Source organism: Ricinus communis, chromosome 8 (genome assembly GCF_019578655.1).
Source record: "Ricinus communis isolate WT05 ecotype wild-type chromosome 8, ASM1957865v1, whole genome shotgun sequence".
NCBI lineage: Eukaryota > Viridiplantae > Streptophyta > Magnoliopsida > Malpighiales > Euphorbiaceae > Ricinus > Ricinus communis.
This window is the reverse complement of record NC_063263.1, coordinates 18,268,143-18,291,477: the sequence shown is the minus strand read 5'-3', so window position 1 is coordinate 18,291,477 and position 23,335 is coordinate 18,268,143. Positions and strand designations below refer to the sequence as shown.

General features: G+C 31.4%; 1 protein-coding gene across 7 annotated transcripts; it reads right to left on the bottom strand.

The window, feature by feature from the left end:
• Nucleotides 1-935: 935 nt before the first annotated feature.
• On the bottom strand, nt 936-16,308 carry LOC8272158 (BAG-associated GRAM protein 1). 7 transcript variants are annotated; one of them, XM_015727043.3, is made up of 18 exons: nt 15,824-16,307; nt 14,933-14,983; nt 14,696-14,793; nt 13,589-13,664; nt 12,761-12,889; nt 12,595-12,641; nt 12,140-12,263; nt 11,853-11,969; nt 9,926-9,955; nt 9,065-9,164; nt 7,363-7,469; nt 6,523-6,657; nt 6,332-6,436; nt 3,174-3,320; nt 2,936-2,989; nt 2,696-2,759; nt 1,498-1,559; nt 936-1,371 (listed from the first exon to the last, which is right to left on the bottom strand). In XM_015727043.3, exons 1-18 carry the CDS (start codon nt 16,043-16,045, stop codon nt 1,231-1,233), a joined length of 1,809 nt encoding a protein of 602 aa, XP_015582529.2. In that variant the 5' UTR covers nt 16,046-16,307; the 3' UTR covers nt 936-1,230. The 7 variants fall into 7 exon arrangements, with proteins under 7 accessions (XP_015582529.2, XP_015582531.1, XP_048233854.1 ...); XM_015727045.3 differs by having other exon boundaries at nt 14,933-15,002; nt 15,824-16,067; XM_048377897.1 differs by having other exon boundaries at nt 14,933-15,002; nt 15,859-15,993.
• Nucleotides 16,309-23,335: the final 7,027 nt, after the last annotated feature.

Below are 23,335 nucleotides of genomic sequence, written 5' to 3'. Positions count from 1 at the left end.
AAGAATTACAACAAAAATAATAAATAATAACTAAATATATTCTACAACAATTTAATAAGATGAATACCTTTGAAATTAGATAAAATAAAATAAAGTCATTATTACAACTTTTATTCTACTTATAAACTATTGCATATTATAAAGTTTAATTAAGTTTTTATAACGGTAAAAATATTTAAAATGCATCTTTTAATTATACTAATTTATGAAAAAATTATATATTATCAAAACCTTAATTAATATATAATAGGTCATGACTAATTGAGCACTAACGTAGAAAAGAAAAAAGGACATTGTCTCTAAATGAATATAGCCGGTAGTATCATATTATTGCAAAATTGTATACATCTTAACCTTAACATAAAATGTTTTCTTTTCAATTTCATGCTCTCTAGTTCTTAGATATCTCATATTTGTCCAATCCAAATCCTAGAGTCTATAGAATGAAATTTTGGTATTGGACCATATGATTTCTTTGAGAAGATTTTTTTAATAAAATTTGAGTTGAATTTACATTTATATTTATACAGACTTGTAATCTATCTAGTATGATTCCTTGCAATCTTTTGTGCATTATTGGTCTTTATTTTCATCATTCATGTTGTTTTAGTAATATCTTTTTCTTATTATGCAACTATTTAATAAATCAAATTCTATCCAAGTTCAAGCTATTTGCAAGCCTAACTATTTGGGAACGAGTCAAGCTTAAACTTTATTGTAAAAGCTTAAATCGTCCTCAAGCCTCCGCTGATATTAAATGAACCAAACTTAAACTTGTTGATGTTGAGCTTGACTCGGTCCGATTACAGACTGCTGCTAAATATTGTTGTCCAAAACAGATCATCCAGTTTCGTGGAAAAGATATAATGCAGAGAGTCGTGACCCTTGCTAAGCCAGTGGATAATTACGCAAAAACATGAAATTGGGAGGACAAATGACTTGAAAAATTCCCAGAATGAAGCTGTAGTGCAATTTGCATTCACCACAGCCCAATGAAGGGCAGAAAACCCTAGAAGCAATTGATTATTCAGAACCTGAGATTGCCATTACACCATAAAACATACAAGTACCCACACCACTGGTTCTCTTAAAATGGAGACAGGGTGAAGTTACAAATAGCACACAAGATTTACACCTATTGCCACAAGGGAATGCGGCTCTAAATACAAGGACAAAAGGAAAAAAAAAAAAAAAAAAGGAAAGAAAGAAAAACAACTATAAAAAAATAAATTAATTTGAAATACTGGCGTATAAACTGCTATCTTGTGTTACAATGGAGGAGCAAGAAGGCTTCTCATCCTCTCTGCTGGTATTACATGATATGATATGTGTGCGTGCTGTTTCTAGCATTAACTCCACCTCTTTTTTGTACTACACAAGGTGATAATAAACATCAAGATGGAAATTTTGAGCATGTAAAGCAGAATCAAAGTTTAATCAACATCAAACGAATTGCTAACTGTGAACAACAGAAAACTCCCCAAAAGAAGAACGAACCTCATTAATTGCCCCTGCCTTAATTTTGGATTGCATGACACACCATTTTTTAAAATGAGCACCTGCAATAATTGTGAGGTTAAGATATCGACCAATCTATTGAAGGAAAAAATATAGATTCAGACCGGTAACAATGAAAGATGAGAGCAAAAGCATTACAAGAACCACACTTGCGTCACTCTATATATACATTACAAATTAACTAATGCTAAACCTCTTGGATACAGTTAGGGAACAATTGCTTATCTATGGCTTCTTGTGACACTTCTGATTAAGACTTCAAAAGTTTACCTAAACCTCATACAAACGTAAACATGTTCAAACCAAAAAACAATTTATAAGAGAGCTCCCATGTAGATAAAAACAGCGCTAGCTCTGGCTTCTTGTCAGACTGCACCTTGGCATATTAGAAATTCAAGCAAGTCAACATAGGCTAGTATCTAACATTCTATACATGCGGGTGTGCAAATTCAAAGTGAATAAATATTTCATAGGTTGCTGCCATGTCAATATATGGTTGATACAGATGCACCTATCAGATTCTTATAGTGAACAAAACCCATGGACATTTAAAAAGAAATCTTTAAAAGCTAAATGATCAGCAAATTCCAAGCCAACAAGCAAAATAGAAATGATCACTAGCAAAACAATTAGCCAAATGATTTCAGCAATCGAAAGTTGACATGTTTGGGAGACAAAAAATGACACCGAATTTACACACCAGAAATACCGAATCTGCATATTGGAGGATGAATCAATTCTGCAGTATCTTTTCTTTGCCGGATTATAAACCTAATTGCACCATATTAGGAATCTATTTGCAGCATAATAACACAGCTAATAATACTGAGATCATATATAGTGTAGACAGGACACTATTGATGTCATCAGGCAGTCAATAACTATATGTTCAGTGGGCAAATTCCTGATCCATGTAAAGGGGCCTACAAGACATACTGTGAAGAACTTTTACATCATCTTTTCTCATTGCCTTTCATGATAATAAACTGCAGTCCCACTTTTCGACAGTTCTATGATAAAACCAGTAGATGAAACATGTTTCACACACAAGAAAGCATATATGAAGAAAAGCAGAGTAGATAAGACTAAAAAATGCACAAGTTTAATTACAGTAGAAGGAACGGAAATCAACACATTAGTGGTTTAAGTAGAAGAGATATAGGGGTGATTAACCTACCCACTTTTATGTCTACTATTGAGGAATTTTCACCAGTTGTTTCCACTCTCCAGCGACAATGAACCTGATGTAGCAGGAAAACACAGAAAAATATCAACTAATAAGCTTCTTCTATATACATCAACTGATAAAGTCTCCTCAAATCTAAATTTCTGCTCAGATACAGGATACAAACTAAACATTATTTGCCATAACATGTTAAACAACCCACACAGCTGCCAATAATGACATTCAACATACCTCAAAATAAGACCCAAACGGAACATCATGAGCATTTTGCACTGTTTCAAACACCTAAGAAGGGGGCACAAAATTGAAAACAATGAATATATGCAAGTTGCAGAAACAATAGAAGCAGATAGTTTCTTTCCAAGCATGTTCACAAGAAAAACGACAAGTGCAATAAAAATGAAGATAGTAAATGTTATTAACATAAATAAAAATATTTTAGGTTAGAGCACGGGACAAGAGATCGCACAAGTATTTTCCTATCTGGTGAGAAAACAGCATGCTGATATTCGGTCATTGCTGTGTCTGGTGGACACATGGGACTATGACATAGAGATCTGAATGTTATCTCTCTCACTTGACCATCATATTCATCAGCAGCATGCCACTGTCCCATCTGGAAATAGCATAAATTGGTAAGTACATTGAATTTGAAGCATTAATAGATAATTTGTACATTGTTAGTTGAATTATGAACAAAAGACATTAACTCGAAGAAACTTGCTCATCAAAACAAACAATATCCATATATCCAATAACCCGATAACATTATCATACTTTAAGGCCACTAACCGCTATGTGTGGCATTAGAAAAAAGCAGACGTTAAATCTATTGCATGAGAAAAATTATGGAAATATTATAAAAACAGAGTTTGTCTAAACTCTTTCTTAACATCCAATTTTTTGTTATTAGATAATGGCCTCTAACAATAAATTTGAAACCCATTTGGTTTGTCTATACATTTTCTAATTTTCTACCCTTTGACTATATTTATGTATGTCTTGGAGCCAAAAGTTGATTTAAGTCTTGACTCAAGCTAGGTACCTCTTTAGAAACCCATTGCAAGACTAAGGTAAGAAAAAATTCACAATTTTCCTTATTTCAGAAATCATAATTGCAATTCCCAAGTACATGAACATCTGGTCGGTTTCTAACTATGCTCTACAGCTGGAAGATTGACAAGCTTAAAAAGAAAAGCATACAGCATCAATTGTGAGTTAAGAGATTGCGTCTCACATGTAAAAGCAAAACCTATTTTCACTTCAACTTATTGTACCTCAATGCATTAATAACATGGCCACAATATAAATTCTGACAGAAGATACTTGCAAGAAAAGCTATGCCTTCCAAAAATCTACAATTACTGTAACTTCTAAATAGCATCCTTTCCTCTTTTCCCCCTCCTTTTTCTTTTTAACTTCTAAATAGAATCCTTTCCTCTTTTCCCCATCCTTTTCTTTTAGAAAAGAAAAGAAAAAAACAAGAGTTGGGAAATAAAACTTATAAAAGGAAAAAAGAAAAACCAAAAGCTTAATACCAAGATAAGCTAAATATAATGATGCTCCCTGAACTATAAATTTTTTGGCTTTGGATCCTAATAGTATTATTGATTTAGATCGTCCTTAAGACTTTTATTCTCGTCATGAATGAAGACTTTTTTAGCAGCTAAATTAAAATGATATTATATTGATTGATGCAGTTCTATTAGAGATTAAAAAACATTAAAAAAATTATTTAAGAAAGAAAAAAGCTGCCACCACTGTTTTTCCTGCTCCATCGCCAAAGCCAAACCTAAATTTCTTCTCAGACAATAAAAAAAAAAAAAAAATTCTTCTCCTTCTCCGTCTACATCACCAGTCTCTCATTCTCAAATAAAAATTCCACCAAGCCACTCAATCTTTCCTTCACCACTTTCTCTCATCTCATCCCCATCACAATCATCAAATAGTTCAGCATATTTACTCATTATCTGCTTATGGGTTCATGGCGCAAGACTTTACTACTCAAACTGCATTATATACTCATCACCAATACATCGCAGGATTCATCATGACTACTGCTTTTTCAGTGGAGCCAATATGTCAGCAACAATTGCTGAATCAAAAAACAGAATCGCCCAAATGTCAGCATTAGATTTTTTCATGAACTCAATAACGGAATCCTTTGGTAGGTAATATTGCATTATTTGTGTTGTCATATTTTTTTTAATACTGAATTCTCTTCAATCTCTTTATTTCTTATGATTTTCTTTGTGGGATGAAGGAAATCTGCAAAAAGCTGCGATAAAAAGAAGACTGCATTGTTTTTGTGTTGAAGAAAGAGTAAAGGAGAAATGTAGATGTGTTGATTTTCTACAGAAAAGAGTAAAGATGCAGCAACTGAAAAAAGAAAAAAGCTCGAGGATAGAAAAGCATAGGGAAGGGGATTGAGAAAGTCACTTAACTCTCTGTGATTTTCATTTATGTGATATATTAGGAGATGAAACTCAATTTCTCATTTATCTTTTAAATTTTTAATTATGGAAGAGTGCTGTGTCAGTCGGAGACAGAATTAATGGAAGGGATATGCTGGTGGTTGCTGGTGGTAGTGATCAGAGACTGAGAAAGTCAATGAAGGATATAATTATTGAAGAGTTTAGGCTTACAATTGAGAATTTATTGCTACTAAAAAGAAGACTCGAGGGATGAGAATTTTTCTGTTCTAATGGAAGAGAAAGAGGAGTAATTTACTGACCTCACTTGCATGTGATTAATAGTAGCAAAAAATGAAAAAAGAAAAAAACAGGAAAAGAACTGAGTTTACAAATGAAGGCAATTAGGGATTTAAAAGGTCAAGTTGAAGAAGAGAAGAAAAGGTAGAATATTTAAAAAGGGTAGAATAGTTTTGTTTTTTAGAAAATTGGATATCTTAAAGCACTTTTTTCATGTAATACATGGTTTTCATTTCTGTCAAAAAAAGGATTTGAAGTGCAAATGTATAAGAAGTTAAAATAACATATAAACCGCAATGATATTATTAGGACCTAATGCCAAAAGCTTATATAGTTCAGCGACCAAATAATGGGTTTTGCCTATAATAATTTTCCATACAAGGCAATCCGTTGTTTTAAGGCCATATTGAACATTATTTTCAATTTGCTCTCCAGTTTTGCTTTTCCATGAAGATCTTAATATCATCACGAGATGTTGCAGCTAAATCTGCTAATTCCTACAGGAAACATTTGCACACACATGCCATAAACACACACAAAGAGGAAACAGAACCTTGTTTATCTGACCCTAACTTATTGAATTACTGATGTGATAAATGTTCAGACCTATACCTTAGAAAGATGAAATTATACTAATTGAAAAAAAAATCTTCATAACTAGCTCTACTTGGGGAGTCATTTTTGTGGCAAATATCAGTTTCATTTGGACTGGAAAGTACTAAACTCATTTGTGAATTCTCCAAAATTTAGGAAATTAATGAATTTTCATTATGGTACACATGTTTCCATCACTTTCTGCAATTACGTGCATTGTGTTTTTTTGTACATTATAAGTGCAGAATAATAAGAAGACCACCTAATGGAAGATGCAGGAAAGTAAAGATTAATAATCTTTTGGGGATGATCTTCAACTTACAATGAGATTTGTATCCTTTCTAACTGCACGGTACTCATTTGTAAACTTAGAACCATCATTTAACAATAAATTAAAAAACTGCTCAGCTGTACAAGGAAATGCATCCTGCAATAAACATGGAATGAATCATACAACAGCAACAAGGTAATCAGACAAAGCATAAGAAGGATGAAACAGTAGATTTTTCATACATTGTGTATACCAACAAGAACCTCTTCTTTGATAAAAGGTTGATGCTTTTCAACTTTGGGCACAATATCATCAGGAATCTTGATACCACCTCTAATAGAGCTACTATGAGCACGCAATGCTGATTCTGCTCTCTCCTGGATAATAATGAGAAAGTTCAAGGAGGTTGCAGGAAATGGCAAGAGTAGTACAAATCAGATCATAGCACAGGAAAGTATGGCATTGTTCAGGATCAACAAATTAAAGGAAGCAAAAACTGTACCATTCCAAGATCCACTAAAAGTACTATCAGCTAAATATCCTTGCCTTGTAACAGCCAACTACTGACGGATTCATATGGAACATACTCACTAGAAAATCCCAATTACAAGTATAGATAAAGAAAAGTATTGCACAATTAGCCATAGAAGATCCCTTGCATGGGCCAAGCAATGCAATGCAGCAATCTAATGGATCACCTATTTCCAATGATGGTGCGATAGAGATTCTTAACAATGAAACATAAAGCTCAAGGATAAATGAAAGATAGATGTACAACGGAGCCCAAGCCAGCCCGCATGCCCTTAATTTTTCTTTCTTGTAAATAAAACTAAAGTTTATCAATAAGATACCAACTGACAGTGCTACCCATGTTTACATTTGGAAGTTTATGCCTAAGTTTCATGCTTGTAATTCCATCATAGAAATAGCTTAAACAAAAGATAATGAGATGAATTTCCAAAAGTATAAAAGAAGTGAGAGAGAAACAACAAATTCGACTCTGGCAAACGAAGAGGAAAAAGAAAAGCTCTAGATATGATCTATTTGGCCTTTTCTTTCACATTGTCACTACTGAAAATTACCTTCTTCTGAACTTCTAACATATCATGGTAAGTCTTTGCTGCACGCTGTAGTGCTCTTAAGGCATGATTCCTGTTCCAAAAGGATGCAAATTTATACCTGACCCTACCTGAAAAATGGCAACGAAGGATAACAACAATATAAACACACCTTTAAAATTAAATTCATGATGAGAATAGAATTCATTCTAGATTGTGAATGCTACCAATTACCATTCCATAAGATCACTAGCTCATTCAGTACTTTAAAAGGATACAATTAGGGAAAGAGAAAAATGAACGAAAGAAAAAAAAAGACTCAAGGATGTCTATAATTGTTAGCAAGAGAAAGGCTGAAGAAGCAGAATCACCATTAGATAGCGTATCAAGCAAGAAATTCCTAGAATAGTGACAGGGCAAAGACAAAGCTAGTGATAAAAGAATAACTCAAATAGGATAATCCTAAGAGCATTTATACTAAAAAGGGCAACCAAAATAGTGACTAAATCCTTGATTCATATAAAGCTACATGCAATCACGAACTGTAACTAGAAGATGCATTTTTTCAAAAGCTTCAAGCAGCAGTTTTCTACTGAGTGCAACCCAATGCAATAATCTATGTTCTATTATATTTGCACAGTTTCATATAAGAAATGTAAAAGATCAGAAAAGAAGTAGTTTAAATGGGCAGACAATAACAAAACTTAAGCAACAAGAAATGGAGAACAAATTAAGGACCTACAAGAAGTAAACTTTGAAGCAACCTATTATACATCCACTAATTGTTTTCAATTGCCATTGGCCACTACCAATCATGGTGAGTGCCACTATCTATAAGCTTTGTTGGTGTCCTATTATTCTCTAATCAAGTACGGTGGAAAATACAGAACCTCAACCCAGACATTTTCATGGCTTTTTATTTTTCTTAAATAAATTTAGTTTCCCAACATATGGAAATATCCAGTAAAATAATCTCCTGCTGATTTCCATATTGCAAATAAGTAACAAGAAGTGATTCATTTTCTACAAGTTTCAATTAAAAAAGCAATTTTCATAAACAAGTATTTAACCTCTGTTAGCTAGTTTTCGGGCTCGTGCTGCTGCACTCCGCCACCACCACATTTGATGCCTCCATAGCCTTGTCCTAACAATCTAGCAGCCCCAATATATTCTGGGGAGCCTAAAAATGTTGTAAAATTCTAATGAAATTAAGAAGATCATTGAATGCTAAGTTTGTTACTTGGTCGTCTATTGTAGCCCGATCACAACATGCGAAGTGGCCATTTAAGCCAATATTTCACAAGTTGAGCGTGCACTTTTAAAGAAAATGAATCAATAATAACTCCAATAATTTTGAAATATTTTTTAAGGGCCCTCCACAAAAAATGGTAATTTTCTTATGTAAATTCTATTTTTTATGAATTTCTCAATTTTTTACTATGGAAGAAACAAAGCTTAACTGAAACAAAGAGATCAACATACTAAAATTTAAAGGACATTCTACATTGATTTAGTGCCCCATTTTTTAGTAATAAAACAAAAGCATAAGCTAAATAAGAAGTGTAGAGGTATAGAATTTAAAAGATATCGAAACCTCCTGGGAATTGAAAACAATAAGAAAAATGTTGAAATGCTATAATACAAAGTTGCAAACCCATGCTTCAAGATCCAAAGGACAAGCGGATAGGAGCTTTTCAATATTTAGATAACTAAGTCATCCACTAACCATCAGGACTTCCTAACGGAGGCACACCATGCCCACCAGCACCCATCCGAAGAATAATTGTTATGGCAGGATTAATGAATGCATGTTGACTTCTACGTATCTGCACAAACCAAAACAAAAAGTATAAAAAGGAGAAAAATAAGCTTCTCACGGCATCACCTCGTGTGTTTAGACATGGCGCACTATGATGCCCAAATGTGGATATGACAGCATGAGCATGCTAAACATTGACATGGAAAATTTTTTAAATAACTGAATAAGTCAAACCTCCATGTTATCATTCATCGTGAAGTATTCCAATCAAACTAATAACATTAAATAGCACAACTTATTACTTTGACATATGTCAATATCCAATTATTTTAAAACTAATTGCAATTAATTCGAACAAGTTATTTTCATATATATCTGTTAAAGATAAACCTCTTCCTTTTAAATCAGCATTAATCATAAAAAATAATTAGATTAGATCATAATTGAATCAGAATATTATAGTTTGACATTTGCTGTAAATAAAATACTGTCAAGTCGAGACAAAATAGTATACAAAATAAAAGAAACTATTACTAGCCTTGATCAACTTAAACTCAAAAATGAAAAGAGAATTCATATTATATTCTGCAGTAAATATTTAAAGAATGTCAAGCTAAGCTTAATTATAGAACTTGTTGGTCTCGTGGAAAAATCTCTCAAGTATTGCTTCTGTTTGAGTACAACATTTAATGGGCACATTCTGATGCATATATATGTAACGTGTATTTATGCAACAAGATACTAGATCACAGATGCCCCTTAAGAGAAGTCTACAATAGCTACTAGCCAAGGGAATTTCACAAAAATAAACATGATGAAAGGACATACCTCATCAATATCTCCCAAAGGTATAATCACCTGCAGTATGTAAATAAAAGAGTGTCAGAAACAGAGGTATTCTTTGTCTCAGGAAAAAAGAAAAAAGGGAATTCCTCTAATGAACGAAATTATTTGTTTGATATAATGAATCTAGCTTCTCCATTTAAGAATTAAGGATATGTAAATGGCTTCCACACCAGCAGTTTAACCACATCTGAATTAAAACAAAGTTATTAAATGCGCAAGGTGCTTTAAGGCACAACGGGGTCCTTGAGCCTAGATGCAAGGCTCAAGCATAACAAGATTAAGAAGAATTAAAAATTAAGACCTGATTCCATAAAAAAGTTCAAGATGTTAGTTCTCTACAAGTTAAGTACAACATACTCAATAAGATCAATCTAAGGTTTAAAAACTAGCCACTAAATATTTTTTTTTTTTTTTTTTTTGGCATTTCTTAAACAATTTATGTCATTAATTTAATAAATCAGAACTCATTTTAGCTCCAATTATCATAATGAATTTTGTTTCATGCGTCTTTAATCTGCTCATATCAAATCCTAAGCTAGTGACTTAAAGAGACAGATTTGAGTCTGCTTTTGATTCTGAGAAACAATTAAACAATGTAACAGTCAAGACAAAGGAAGAGAGGAACTAGCCCAAAAGAGAATAATAACCCAAAACAAGGCAGGAAGAGACAGATTTGAGGTGAGCAGAGGCTAGAAATGGGAGGATCAGTCGCCTCCAATTATGGGAATGGTTTTCCTGTTAGTTCTCGGCGACTTTCTGACGAACAGAACAGTATTTCGAGCAACTTTGCGGCGCCTCAGCACCAGTTTTTGCAGATCGTAAACGTGCCTCTATTAGTTGTTGTCTGATGACATTTTGATAATTTTTTATGGAGGAAACAATATTTTCAAAAATGTATCCAGCATATTGGCGACAAATTGAAAGTTAAAGAGGTGCATTTCTTGTGCCTTGTCCCTGTAAAAAGGTGTATGCCTAAACTGAAAGTAGGCGCCTTTTATACATTGCCCGCCTTTCTCCTATAGGGCGCTTCGGCCAATGCCTATTGCGCCTTGCTCCTCAGTCACGCCTTTAATAACTATGTCTTAAAAACTGGCAGCATAATTTGCTTGACAAAATTACAAATCTCAACATAAGGTAAGAAGCCTGTTCTCCAGAGAGGCTCATTAACTGCCAAACATATGTTACCATAATATGCTCCTCTTAATAACTTATGAACAAAATAAATGGCATGCAAATCCATGAGTATGCAGTTCCCAAAAAGGAAGCAAATATTTCACAGGTCAAAGAGTGAATTTCATGCAATACTTCCAGAATTCAAAAAAGCCATAAAATGAAAATTACAACTCTACTACCTTTCTCTATGTACAGTGGTTGAATAACATGATAATGTGTTGAAAATGTGAAAAGGAAAAAAAAAAAAAAGGTCCTCTCTTGTGTTACTCAGCGTGATTAATTGCAGAAATCAAATGCGTTTACAGCGTATCATCAGTAAAATTAGGCACGTGAGTGTGTTTCAATAATTTCGATTGGCATTCAAGAATTGCTGAGGTAAATGTGGTTCGGCTTCAAGGAGGTTGACAATGTCAAATCTAGCAAAGGAGGTAGTAGCTCTTGCGAGACAACAAAATCAGCAGCAAGGCAATGCAACTATAATCTTTCTTCCAAAAGATTGCAGCACATAATAATAAAGATCACCTTACGTGGTTTTGCAGTCACATCCTTAAAGCCTAAACCTTATAAATATATAAATCATAAATAAAAATGAACATTATAAACCTTTGTTAATAATAGTATGCTAGTGAGGACCTTGCAGCTTAATGCTTTTAACTTGTTTCTAGAGTATTATTGTGAAATAGAAAACACCATAACGTACAAAAATAACATATGATGAATGAAGAAGATAAGCTACCTTCATTTGCTTAGAGAACACATTAGAATGAAAGCATATGTGCCATGCAGAGACATACATGCGGCCATGATACAAGAATGACCTCTCAAGTGCACATGAATAACTGTGTTCGACAATCTGAAATAAACAGTTTGTTAGGCCAGAAACTGAATATGCTGGAAAGCAAAACCAAAAAGGACTTGTTTGCAAATTGACACTTTATAGGAGAGCAACTAAAGACCACTTGTTCTTAATAAAAAAAGAAAAAGATACAGAAATCCCAAAACAAATGAGTTTATGCATCTTGCCTCATCAGCAGGGAGGTTAAATATTGTCTGCAGAGGCCCAGGTTTCTGATGAACCACTGTAGGGCCCTGTGTATCTAAAGAAATTCTTCTGCGAGCACTAGCTCCAGCATATCCATTCATAGCCCTATAAAGAACAAAATTTTGAACAAATTCAATACAAATAAAAACAGTTCCAAAATATTCATTTTAGGTATTCAATGTAAAAGATGATTTGAAGGGAAACAACGAAGATAACTTGTATAACTGCTTGCTTAGTAAAACTATTAAGTAATGCAAAATGGATGGTTAAATTAAACATAGTAAAATTTCTTCAATGCTTTTCTGCATAAATAGAAATTTGCAAAAATAAAGGGCCAGCAATTGCATGGCTTTGTGGTACTGTAATACTGTTACTGTATGCTTTGTGTCAAATAGAAAAATGACAATGAGCGCAAAGTAATAGACTAAAAGACTACCTGGAAGAATTTACAGAGAGCTTTATTGTTTTAATATGGAGGCAAACCTGACAAAAATTATAATATATTAGCTTCTATTGCATGTGAAACAAAAAAAAATACGTCCAAAAGACAGTAAAAGCAGCTAGCAGTTAAAATTTGAAATGCAATTTAGGAAGATAAATACCTGCCCAGATGGGCTATCTAGAGTGTACCACACTGCACCAGTTTGACCTTCACTTTCAACAGGAACAGTTACAGAGCCCAGAACAGTACTTTTCCAAATTATATCCCAATCATATATTGTTACTTGAATCTGTTAATAGCAATAAAAAAATTTAAAAACACATGCCATTTTAAAATGGATGAAAACTTTAGCAACAGAAATCTTCATGTACATTACATAAAGTACATTTACTTCTAAGTAAATTTCAATTTACAACATCTTATCTTAATAAAAGAAGTCTTTCATAACGATAATAGCAGTCTATCTAGCTTGGTATAGTTTGACAGTTCGTTAGCATGCTTAGACAATCTACACGCTTCAGAACCTAACTAAAAGAAATAAGTGCAGTTTGGTGGTTGCTTGAATCAGTAATATGTGGCCATCCATTTTCATTCTACTTTACAATTAGAAAGAGAAGGTCCTTTTCTTAGATGTTTTATAACTCTGTATTTCCTCACATGTAAAAAGTCCCTTCTTTTGCACTTAGGTTGCATATGCTCAGTGCTCATGAGTAATTCATCAGAGAATTTGTATATGTACATCAAATAGCTTAGGTTTAAATTGAGCAGCCAAAATCTCTAATCTGGAATATAAGGCCACTAATTCACAAAAGGTGTTAGAGAACAGAATAAAAGAGAAACGGCAGCCTGTTACACACAGTTAGACTACCAAATAGACTGCTGCTAAACATTTTCACTGTAGGAAGGACCCAACAAATGTCCAATTTTCAATATCACAACAGTCATTTTCATAATGGCTAATGAATAGCTACAAATTCACAAATGTTACCTGGACAGGAAGCTCATCAACTGAAAAATTAAACTCCTCTCCCCACATGGGATTTCTTGAACCAGGGACCATTGAACTGTTGCGGTAACAAAGTAAAAATTCAGGCAATATAAAGTTGTGGGATTCCTTGGATCAGTGCTAAAGCATGAAAAGCATTCTGTGATAGTTTAAAACTTAAAAAAAAAAAAAAAAACTCTTTAACTATACATTTCATTTTTTAAATTAAGATGCTCATTTTTCCAGTTATCAAAATTATAAACAGAATATTGCCAATACTAACTTAACATAATTTCATCATCTAAAAACACTAACATCTCAGATACCACATGCTTAAATACCTCCAACTTCACAATCTTATCTAACTGCAACTATTAGCTTAGCTGATATCACTTTTACATCTTCAGCTGTAAACAGACCACCTAATACACATGTGCATCCCTAAAATCTAAAGCGCACATGCGAACTGATGTAGAAGAAGGCTGGATAAGGAATTTGGTATCAGGTATTTTGAAGCAGCATTAAAGTTGAAGAGGAACGAAACTGATTGCATAATTAACTCAAACAGAATGAGAGAAGAGAAACATTCTTCATAAAAAACCATTCATGATAATCTCATTTCTCATTAATCAACAGAGCAAGCAATGGACAAAATTACAAGAGTACTATATAAAAAGGCTCTCTTAACTTGTTGAACAGAAAATTTTATTGGAAATAATGCCCCAATAATTTCTTTCTTAAAAATAAGTGACAACTGCCGTGGGCTGAATAGAGAATAAAATGCAGAAATAGGAGAAGGGTTCCCTTTTTTTTTTTAAGGTCGAGTAGCCCTACCGAAGTACCAAAGGCTTCCCTATAATAATAATAATAATAATAATTAGAAGAATGGAGAAAAAATCCTTAAAGAAGAAGAAACCTGAATTACAAAATAAGGCTCTAAAGTTTACTGGGTAGGAATATCCTATATAAGGAGTCAAGAAATTGACCAAAAAAAGTTAGAAGGAGCATCTAAGTTATTCAATCCAGAATTAAATAAAAATTAATCTCTCCAAATTTCATTTTTGCCAAAACCTGCAATTAAAGAAAAAAAAAGGAAACAAGTCAAATAACCTGAACCGCTTTTCTGAACCACAAGTAATGATAGCATAAGGATCTGAAGTTCCATTTAAATTTGCACCAATCAGATTCTTAGCTGCTAACAATTCCAACTGAAATACAAAAAGATTGGCACAGGGAAATATCATATAACATCAACATATATGTTTGATAACAAACTCATAACCTACAAATCTTCTGTATTATAAAATATACAATGGAACAAAAAATGTTGTCATGATCCAAAGATACCTTGATAATATATGCAGAATTGCCTTGGGGATCTCCTTTCAACTGGCCCATCTACAAAATAAGTGCAGAACTGCATGTCAAAGAAGTGGAAAATTACTCCATGAAACCAATAGCAGGTAACATTAACAGCTCCGAGAATAACATGATGATATACAATAAGAAGACATCATGCATGAACTGTATATTGGCTTGATCTTTTCAAAAGAATATGACTAATATATCATATAGGATTTTTAATCTCTCAAGTTCCTTGAAAAATCACTTCAACAACCACAGGATTATATTCGAGTTCAACCAAGTCCTAATTAGTGAAAACTGAAAGTCTCAAACTACTAATTCATTTTCAAAAATAAATGCTCAACCATGAAAAGCCAACAAACTGCTATGAACATTCCACGCGCAGAGTAAGGCTTGCCAAAAGAAGATTCAATAAAAAACCCAACAGCGCAAAAAGAAGTAAATTCATCTAACCAGAAGTTACTATTCCTAGCTTCAAATAATACTTAAATTGAATTAAATTACTTTTCTAGCTTCAAGTAATACTCAGATTAAATTAAATTACTTATAGATGCTTTTTCAGACCAAAGAACTAACACGTATAAAATTCCTATCCTCAATCACATGATGTAAAAATCAAGTAATTATTTCCAAATTTAAATTTTAAAAGAAATATATAGTAAAGCATGAACCGAGAACAAATACTAGAACAATATTCAAAAGTAAAAGCTATTAGTCATTTAGTCATATAAACTTAAAAGCTAAATAGAAACTTTTTACTAAAAAGAAATCTACAAAATAGTAAAAACATAAACTTTTGACACTCATCGTCCACATTATGCAAGTAAGGAAGAAAAGGAACTTTAAAAAATAATACAGAAAGACCAAATTGACCTTGAATTTATCATCAATTCCATCTCCAGAATTACCGGAATTCTCTAACATCTGCGATCGATCAGTGCCACCACCATCAATATCTCCGCCACCGGCTCCTCCGCTCCATGAAAAGAACCAATACGAACTCATAACAAAAACCGCAGCAGCTACCGTCACTTTGATCTCCCACCATGACGGTACTAAAAAATCAAGTACCGAATCCATCATCATCACCACCATACTGCGTCGTAACTCTCTCTCTCTCTCTCTCTCTCTCTCTCTCTCTCTCTCTCAGTTTCTCTCTTATGATACAACGGAAGACGAAACAATTGATGATCAATGCCTTCTTTTCTTAAGGTTTTAGGGTTTTCGATGGTGAAATTAGAGAGAGAGAGACCGTTGACGGGCACACATTGGCGACCATTTCTTCCATTTCCTTGGACCGTTTTGAGAGAGAAAATTCAAGTGTTGAACGTGGAAGAAGTGGCAAAAGAAAAAAGAAAAAAGAGAAATTAATTATGGAGGCTGGACTTAGTAAATTAATTACTAAATTATTTTTTATTATAACCGTAATACCCCTGATGTTGTCTTGTAATTACGGGTATCTTTTACGTAAAAGGTTGGAATTATGGGACCTTTTTGGGGGTATTGTGTGAAAGTTGCAACGCCTCTTCAAAATGTGTATTGATTTTCATGCATTTGTAAATCTCGTCACGCGGAGAAGGCTGACATTGAAAAGTATAAATGTTGGTTATCATTTTTTAATCGAAAAGTCATTTTGAGTTACTTTAATTTAATTTTTGTTTTCTTTTCTGTTTCTTCTATTTTCTAGACACAGTTTGACGTTTTTATTAAGATGAGAACAAACATTAATTTTCATATTATATTTCCCTCTATTAAATGATTGATATCGTATTGCAAATTATGTCTGCTCCCACCGATTATATTTAGTTTGAAATTAAGAAAAAAATAAAAATAATAATTAAATAAAAAATTTAAAAATTTATATATAAATTTATTTTTAAATAATCTTAAGCCAGCATAGTTTCATTCATTTATTTTTATTTTTATCTTTTTAAATCTCATTTTTATTGTAGCTCATTATATATTTCAAGATATGCAGTTTGAGATTAGGATGTGTTCTTTGAGGAACATAATCTTTTGCTAAATGATTTTGATATTTTATCTTAATTATTAAATAAAAGAAATATTAAGCAATGCACATTTTATATAAATTTAGTAAATATCGGAAATTACTAATTTAGATAAGTCAAACTGTATTATGATATTAGTTTTATTTTATTACAATTTTATGATTGTTGCCTTGAAAGTTTATTTTAATCATTATATATAATCCTTATCTAAACTTGATATCCGTGTAGCAATCAATGTACAAATTTGCCTTGTTGATCTTAAATAATATATATATATATATATATATATATATATATATATATATATATATATATATATATATATATTTCCACCACAAGTAGCCTAATTATAAAATTGTATACCAATGAGTTTTAATTAATTGACAAGTATGACACGTCAAACCTTTTTTTTGTGTTATTTAAAAAAGAAAAACTATTTGTATTATTAATACTTTTTATCTTTTTCACAAAATGGAAAGAACCATCATAATGTTTAATGTATAACAAAAACATGCTATATGAGGAACTAATAGGTATAAACATATAATAAAGAAAATAGGAAACAGCTGTGTATATGAATGATAAAGGCCAAGTCCTCAATGGAAAATTCATCTTCTCTTTCTAGAAAAAGGACTTCATTAATGGAGAATTGAGTACAAAACTTTTCTTTTATCTAAAGTCGCTTCATTAATATAACTTTATAAGAAAAACTTGTAAGAAAAAAGAATTTAAAAAAAAAAAGAATGTCCAATTTAATAAATTATATATATTATCTGCATTTATATTTTAAATCAATATATATATATTAAATTAATTTTAAATATTAATGACTAATTTTAAAATATAAAATATTCAAATAAATAAATAAATAAATATATTATTCTATTATAAAAATATAATATAAAATAACATCATAGAACCAACCCTGTGACTTTATTTCCAATGAGCATAGCAGCCATACAAGGAAAAACCAAATTTAGCCAAAGAATCAACTATAAAACTAGCAACATGTCTTATAGCATTAAAATTGACAACTTCAACCATATGCAATTAATCTTTGATGTTGTAAAATCAAACAATGCTTCTTAGAATAATACGAAGCTAATGTTTTCCAAGAAAAATATAAAAACCATAACCTACTAAACCAACCAATAATAGAAGTTGTTCATTCTTTTGGTCACATATAATATAAATTACTCATAATATATCTTAAAGTTTTTCAATACTTAAATCATGCATAAACTGATAAATGAAGCTAAAAGCAAATGCAATGTCTAGTCATACATCAAGAGTCGTTTGAAAAAAAAAAATACATTGTTAATAAATATAATATAGCATAATGCTTATTTCCAAGTTATTATTATTAATTAAAAAATATTAGATAATTTTCTCTATGAATATCATTATTAATGAATGACATCTCCAAAATAAATCTAAAAGCAAGAGAATCTCTGAAAAAATAATTGGAGGATTATTTTAACTCTTTTAACTTGAAGGTTTCATATTAAGCCATTTTAATAAAATAAAATATCATATTTAATATATTATTAATGTTATATTTGTTCGAAATCCATTAAATAACTCATTTTATTTGAGAAAAAAATATAAAAAATAAAAAATAAAATGAAAATAATAAAATTGAAAGAAAATATTTTAGTGTCATATAATATATTGACTTACTAATATGAAATCCATTTAGAAATTCTACCTATTTTGTTAGAATTTAGTTTAGTTATAACCATGTAGAATTATAAATTAATTTTTTATTTCATTCATATCACATAAATTTTAAATTTACAAATGAATTTCATAAATTTTATGGATTTCAATCAAACACAATGCAGTGTAATATTATTAATATTCTTCAATGGTAATTGATTGAGTAAATTAATTGAAGGCTTTAAGAAGTGTTATAGGTGTGTTGGACAGTAGTACAAGATAATATTGAGTATTCGAATTTTTTTATAAGGCTTAATTATTGAAATTTTCTTAATTTTTCATTGTTTGTAATTTTAACTATTTTTTTCAACTTTTACAAAAGTAAAACTAACTTTTGATTTTTTTCTTAAAAATAACTAGTGATTGAGCTTTGACTAACACGATAGTTTTTCTCCTGCATGGTAATTAAATAAAAAAATAAAAATCTTATTTAACATTTTTTTGTGTTAAGTCATAAATGAACTACTAAAACTCATTGTTTTAACAGTTCTTTATTCTTAAAAAATATCTACATCTTCTTCTTCCTTTTTTTTCTTAAATAAACTGATTTTTATGAATTTATGAACTTCAAAACTCAATAATACTATGGCCGAGCATAATTAAACACTATGTACAAAATGCAATCCCTTATTTATTATCCAGTAATCTCAAAAAATAAAACCTAGATCAATAATAAAAATCTTAATTACTATAATATCACAATCAATAATCTGTAAACAACGTTTATCAAATCAAATACAAAGCACAAATTTTTATCCAATCATCAACTTAAACATACAAAGCATAGATTTTTAACCCAATTGTAAAATTACATATACAAAGTATAAATCAGTACAAGAACAAGTTTAAGCAGCGATATCATTATTTTATAATCAACAAGAATACCCATTTATTGTAATAGAGAATTTGCTAAAAGATCAAGAAACTTATTTCTTGTGTTAGGAGACGATTTATGAAGTCTAGTTTGATAAAGATTCCAATGGCTACTGGTGAGTTACAAGGACCTAAATGGCAACGGGTAAGACAATAAGAGAGAAAGTGAAGTTGTTAGGTGTTCTAAAAAAAGGAAAAGGAAGAAGGAAGTGCAATCTTAAAGATCATAAAGAGAGAATAATGGTATCAAGAAAGTGTTTTCTAGTTTTCTGAAAAATTGATAATCTTGTGGAAATGGATTCAAGAAAGGAGCAATTGGGTCTGGAGAGTGATGGTTACGTTATTATTGTTGGAAGAGAAAGAAATATTGTCTTAGTGCTGACCAAAATAATAGGAGGAGAACAAAAAGAGCCAAAACAACCACATGCAGTGAATAAAAATATGGTAGTCAGTGGTGGTAGAGGTGGTTTCAAGGCAGAGAAGATTGAAAATTATGGATTCTTTTGGGGTAGTTTGGAGGTATGATAGTTGTTGATGAACTAGTTTATGACTTGGGCACAAAAAGATTTAATAAGCTTTTCTTTTATTTAATTCCCATATAGGAGTCAGACTACTGCAATAGTCAAACCTCCATCGTCAGATAGTTGTTTTGAGAAAGATTAAGAACTTGGGAAGTTTTTTGCAAAAGTTGAAAGAACTATGTAAAATTGTTAAAACGTGAATTTTTTTAATAACTAAGCCTATTAATAATGATAAAATATAATGAGTAAGTTTAGTGCTAGTGTTTGTAATTTTTTTATTATTATTAATAAACTTATTTATAAGGTAGGCTTACATCGGACCACTTTCAGATTTTATAATTTTACAAAATTAAACTTAATAAATTCATATCAAAGCCTAACTCACAATAACAGATATAATGCGAAGTATAAAATTTAAAATTGATCATTTTAATAGAATAATAATTTCAATTTATGGATAATGATGATTGGGCAATTGAGAACGAGAGGTACTCACCAATGAACTATTTAGATGAAAGAATTATAACAATTGAAAAGAGTTAAATTGATTCAGAAGAGAGATACAAATATCAATATCATTTAAATATTTTTAATAAAAAAATTATAAGATTATAAATATTATTTAATTATGATAATAATTTATTAATTAATAAATTAATATAAAAAATTTATAAAATTATACATTTTATGTCAAAAAAATTTGATATATTTTAGAATATATATATATATATATATATATATATATATATATATATATATAAAAGATACTAAATATCTCATCCGATTTTTTTTTTTTTTATATACCTGATATAAAATATAGTATTTTTATAAAATTATTTTATTAATAAAAGAGCAATCTAGAAATATTAAGTCAAATTTTATAAAAATATTATATATGATATATTATATAAATGTAAGTTGATGTAAATTAATACGAATTCTTGACATTAGACTAACAAGTTTCTGGTGTGCAGGATCTTCAGACGAGGCAAGTACAGAGCATACGCTTGTTAAATTTTAAACAAGAATGGAAAATAAGATGATAAATTTTATTAATAGATGAACAAATATACAAACTTTGGAATAAGAACTTTAAACAAAGAAAGCTTTAAACAAAAGAAATATAACTTACAAGAGGAATTGAATACAAGAGGAAGGTGGTTTTCTCACTATCACTCTTACACTCTCTCTTTTCTCACTATATTTCTAATGGTATGACTTGAAGAATACAATAGTCTCTTGTTATTTTTCAGTCTGCCTTCTTCTTTGGAAAACTCTTCTATTTATAGAGGTCTTCAGCCTTCAAGCTTTGGATGTTCTTCTTTGGATGCTATTCATAGTGGAGTGAGGGGCTCCACGTCTTTTGTAAGCTTTTGATAATGGAGGAAGAGACTCCATGACTTTTGCAGAAGTTGTCTGCCATGCTTAAGTGAAGAATCTTTTGCTTTTTTAAAAAGTCTTTTGTCTTCTTTTTCTTTTTAAATGACTCTCTTTATTATTATTATTATTATTATTATTATTATTATTATTATTATTATTATTATTGGGCATTTGGCCCATTACATAAATATTTTGGCTGCCATTTTTGGTTTTCAACCCAAGGGCTTTACAGAGATGTCATTTGATGGGCTTGAATATCCCGAAACAGTCATCTTCGTTCGAGTCACCATCTAGATTTATTGCTGCTAAGCTGGTGCTAGAAGAGGAAGATGAAGCTTTAGACTTTCCTTTGGAAGAGGCGGTTTCCGACAACTATTTGATCAATTGTAAGAAATCTTCTTCTGTTTGAGCCGCCGCTAGCTTTGGAATAATGAAGGACTTCTGTGCCAGGAAAGTGGTCTGTTCTTTCGGAGGTGGCAAGAAGCTATTATTTGAAAGAAAACTTTGTACCATCTTTAGAGATAATTTTTCTTGGTGGTTAAATTTATCCCACCATTTGACTATCTTCGGGCAAGAATGATTTCTCCATCTGCTGCTTGGTTGAAATGGAAATACCATACACATACCCAGGGGAGAAAAAAGTTTAAACAAAATAGAAGTAAAGGGGGAAAACGTCTTTCTATTTTGTTTGGTTTATAGTGGGCTTTGAATAGATTAAATAGAGATAGAACTTCTGGAATTATGGTCTCACGAACATTGCCATAAAAATTCCACCATTGTTTAAATCAATATGGGATTTTTGAAGTTTGGATTGAGCTTGTGTCGAAGTAGAAAAGCCAAGAATGGCTTTGTCCTTCGTTTTGAAGAAGAAAGGTATTAAACCAAGCTTGTTGGTAATCCCAATAGTTGAAAGAAGTGTTTAGGCTTGATGGGTAGGTTCTTTGGAGGGAAGTTGGAAAAAATCTTGATGAATGTAAATTCATTCCCCAATCTGAAGGGTGGAGGATTCTTTGTATGGTGCATGTGGAATATGCAGGGTCTTTATGGTCTTTGTGCTTTTTGAAGTGTTTGAACTTTGCAGAACCAGTTACCTCAAGGATAGACTGGTAGTAAGATTGAGGCTTTGATATATTCCAGGGCTTGAAATACCATCCTAGAGGAAAAATTTTTGAAATCAGTTTTGAGGGGCTTTCTGTACAGAATCCTTCCTCAATAGTTAAAATGCTTTGAAAATTCTGCTTTTCTATATACTCATTGGTTTTGAAAAGTTTTGTTTGTGACAAAACTATTTCTTGAGAGTTGGGCTTTGAAATACTTTGAGAGCTCTGAGATAGTTTTTGAGGGAAAATTTCTATCTCAGATTTTGAAAAAGGGATAGAAAGTATACCTTTACCTTTGTTGGAAGAGGAGGATGTCTTTGGAGAGGATGTCTTTAGAGAGACTTCGGAATGAAGTTGTATCATTTGCTTTGAATATTCTTCGATCCTTTTTAGAAATTCAGGATCTTGCTGTGCAAGCCATTCCTGAATTTGTAATTGTTATTAGGCCGGATCTACCTTGCTTTTATCAATTTCTTCCTGGATGATTTCGGTCCAGGTTCGGATAGGTTTTGAAGAGGAGGGTAAAATCTCCTTCTTTGGACTTTGAATAGGCTTTGAATTTGCTGTGGACTTTTCTTCTTTTGCTTTTGATTTTCTCGATATTTTCACTCCTGTTTTTGAAGGAACTCTCTGGTTAGAAAGTCTGGAATTAAATTCGAATCTCCTCTTATGTATTCGATTTCAAAATCAAAAACAGAAAGAATGGCCTGCCATCTGGCAAAAATCTGTTTTGAAGCTATGTTTTGAACATCTTTTTGTAAAACCTCTTTAGCAGATTTACAA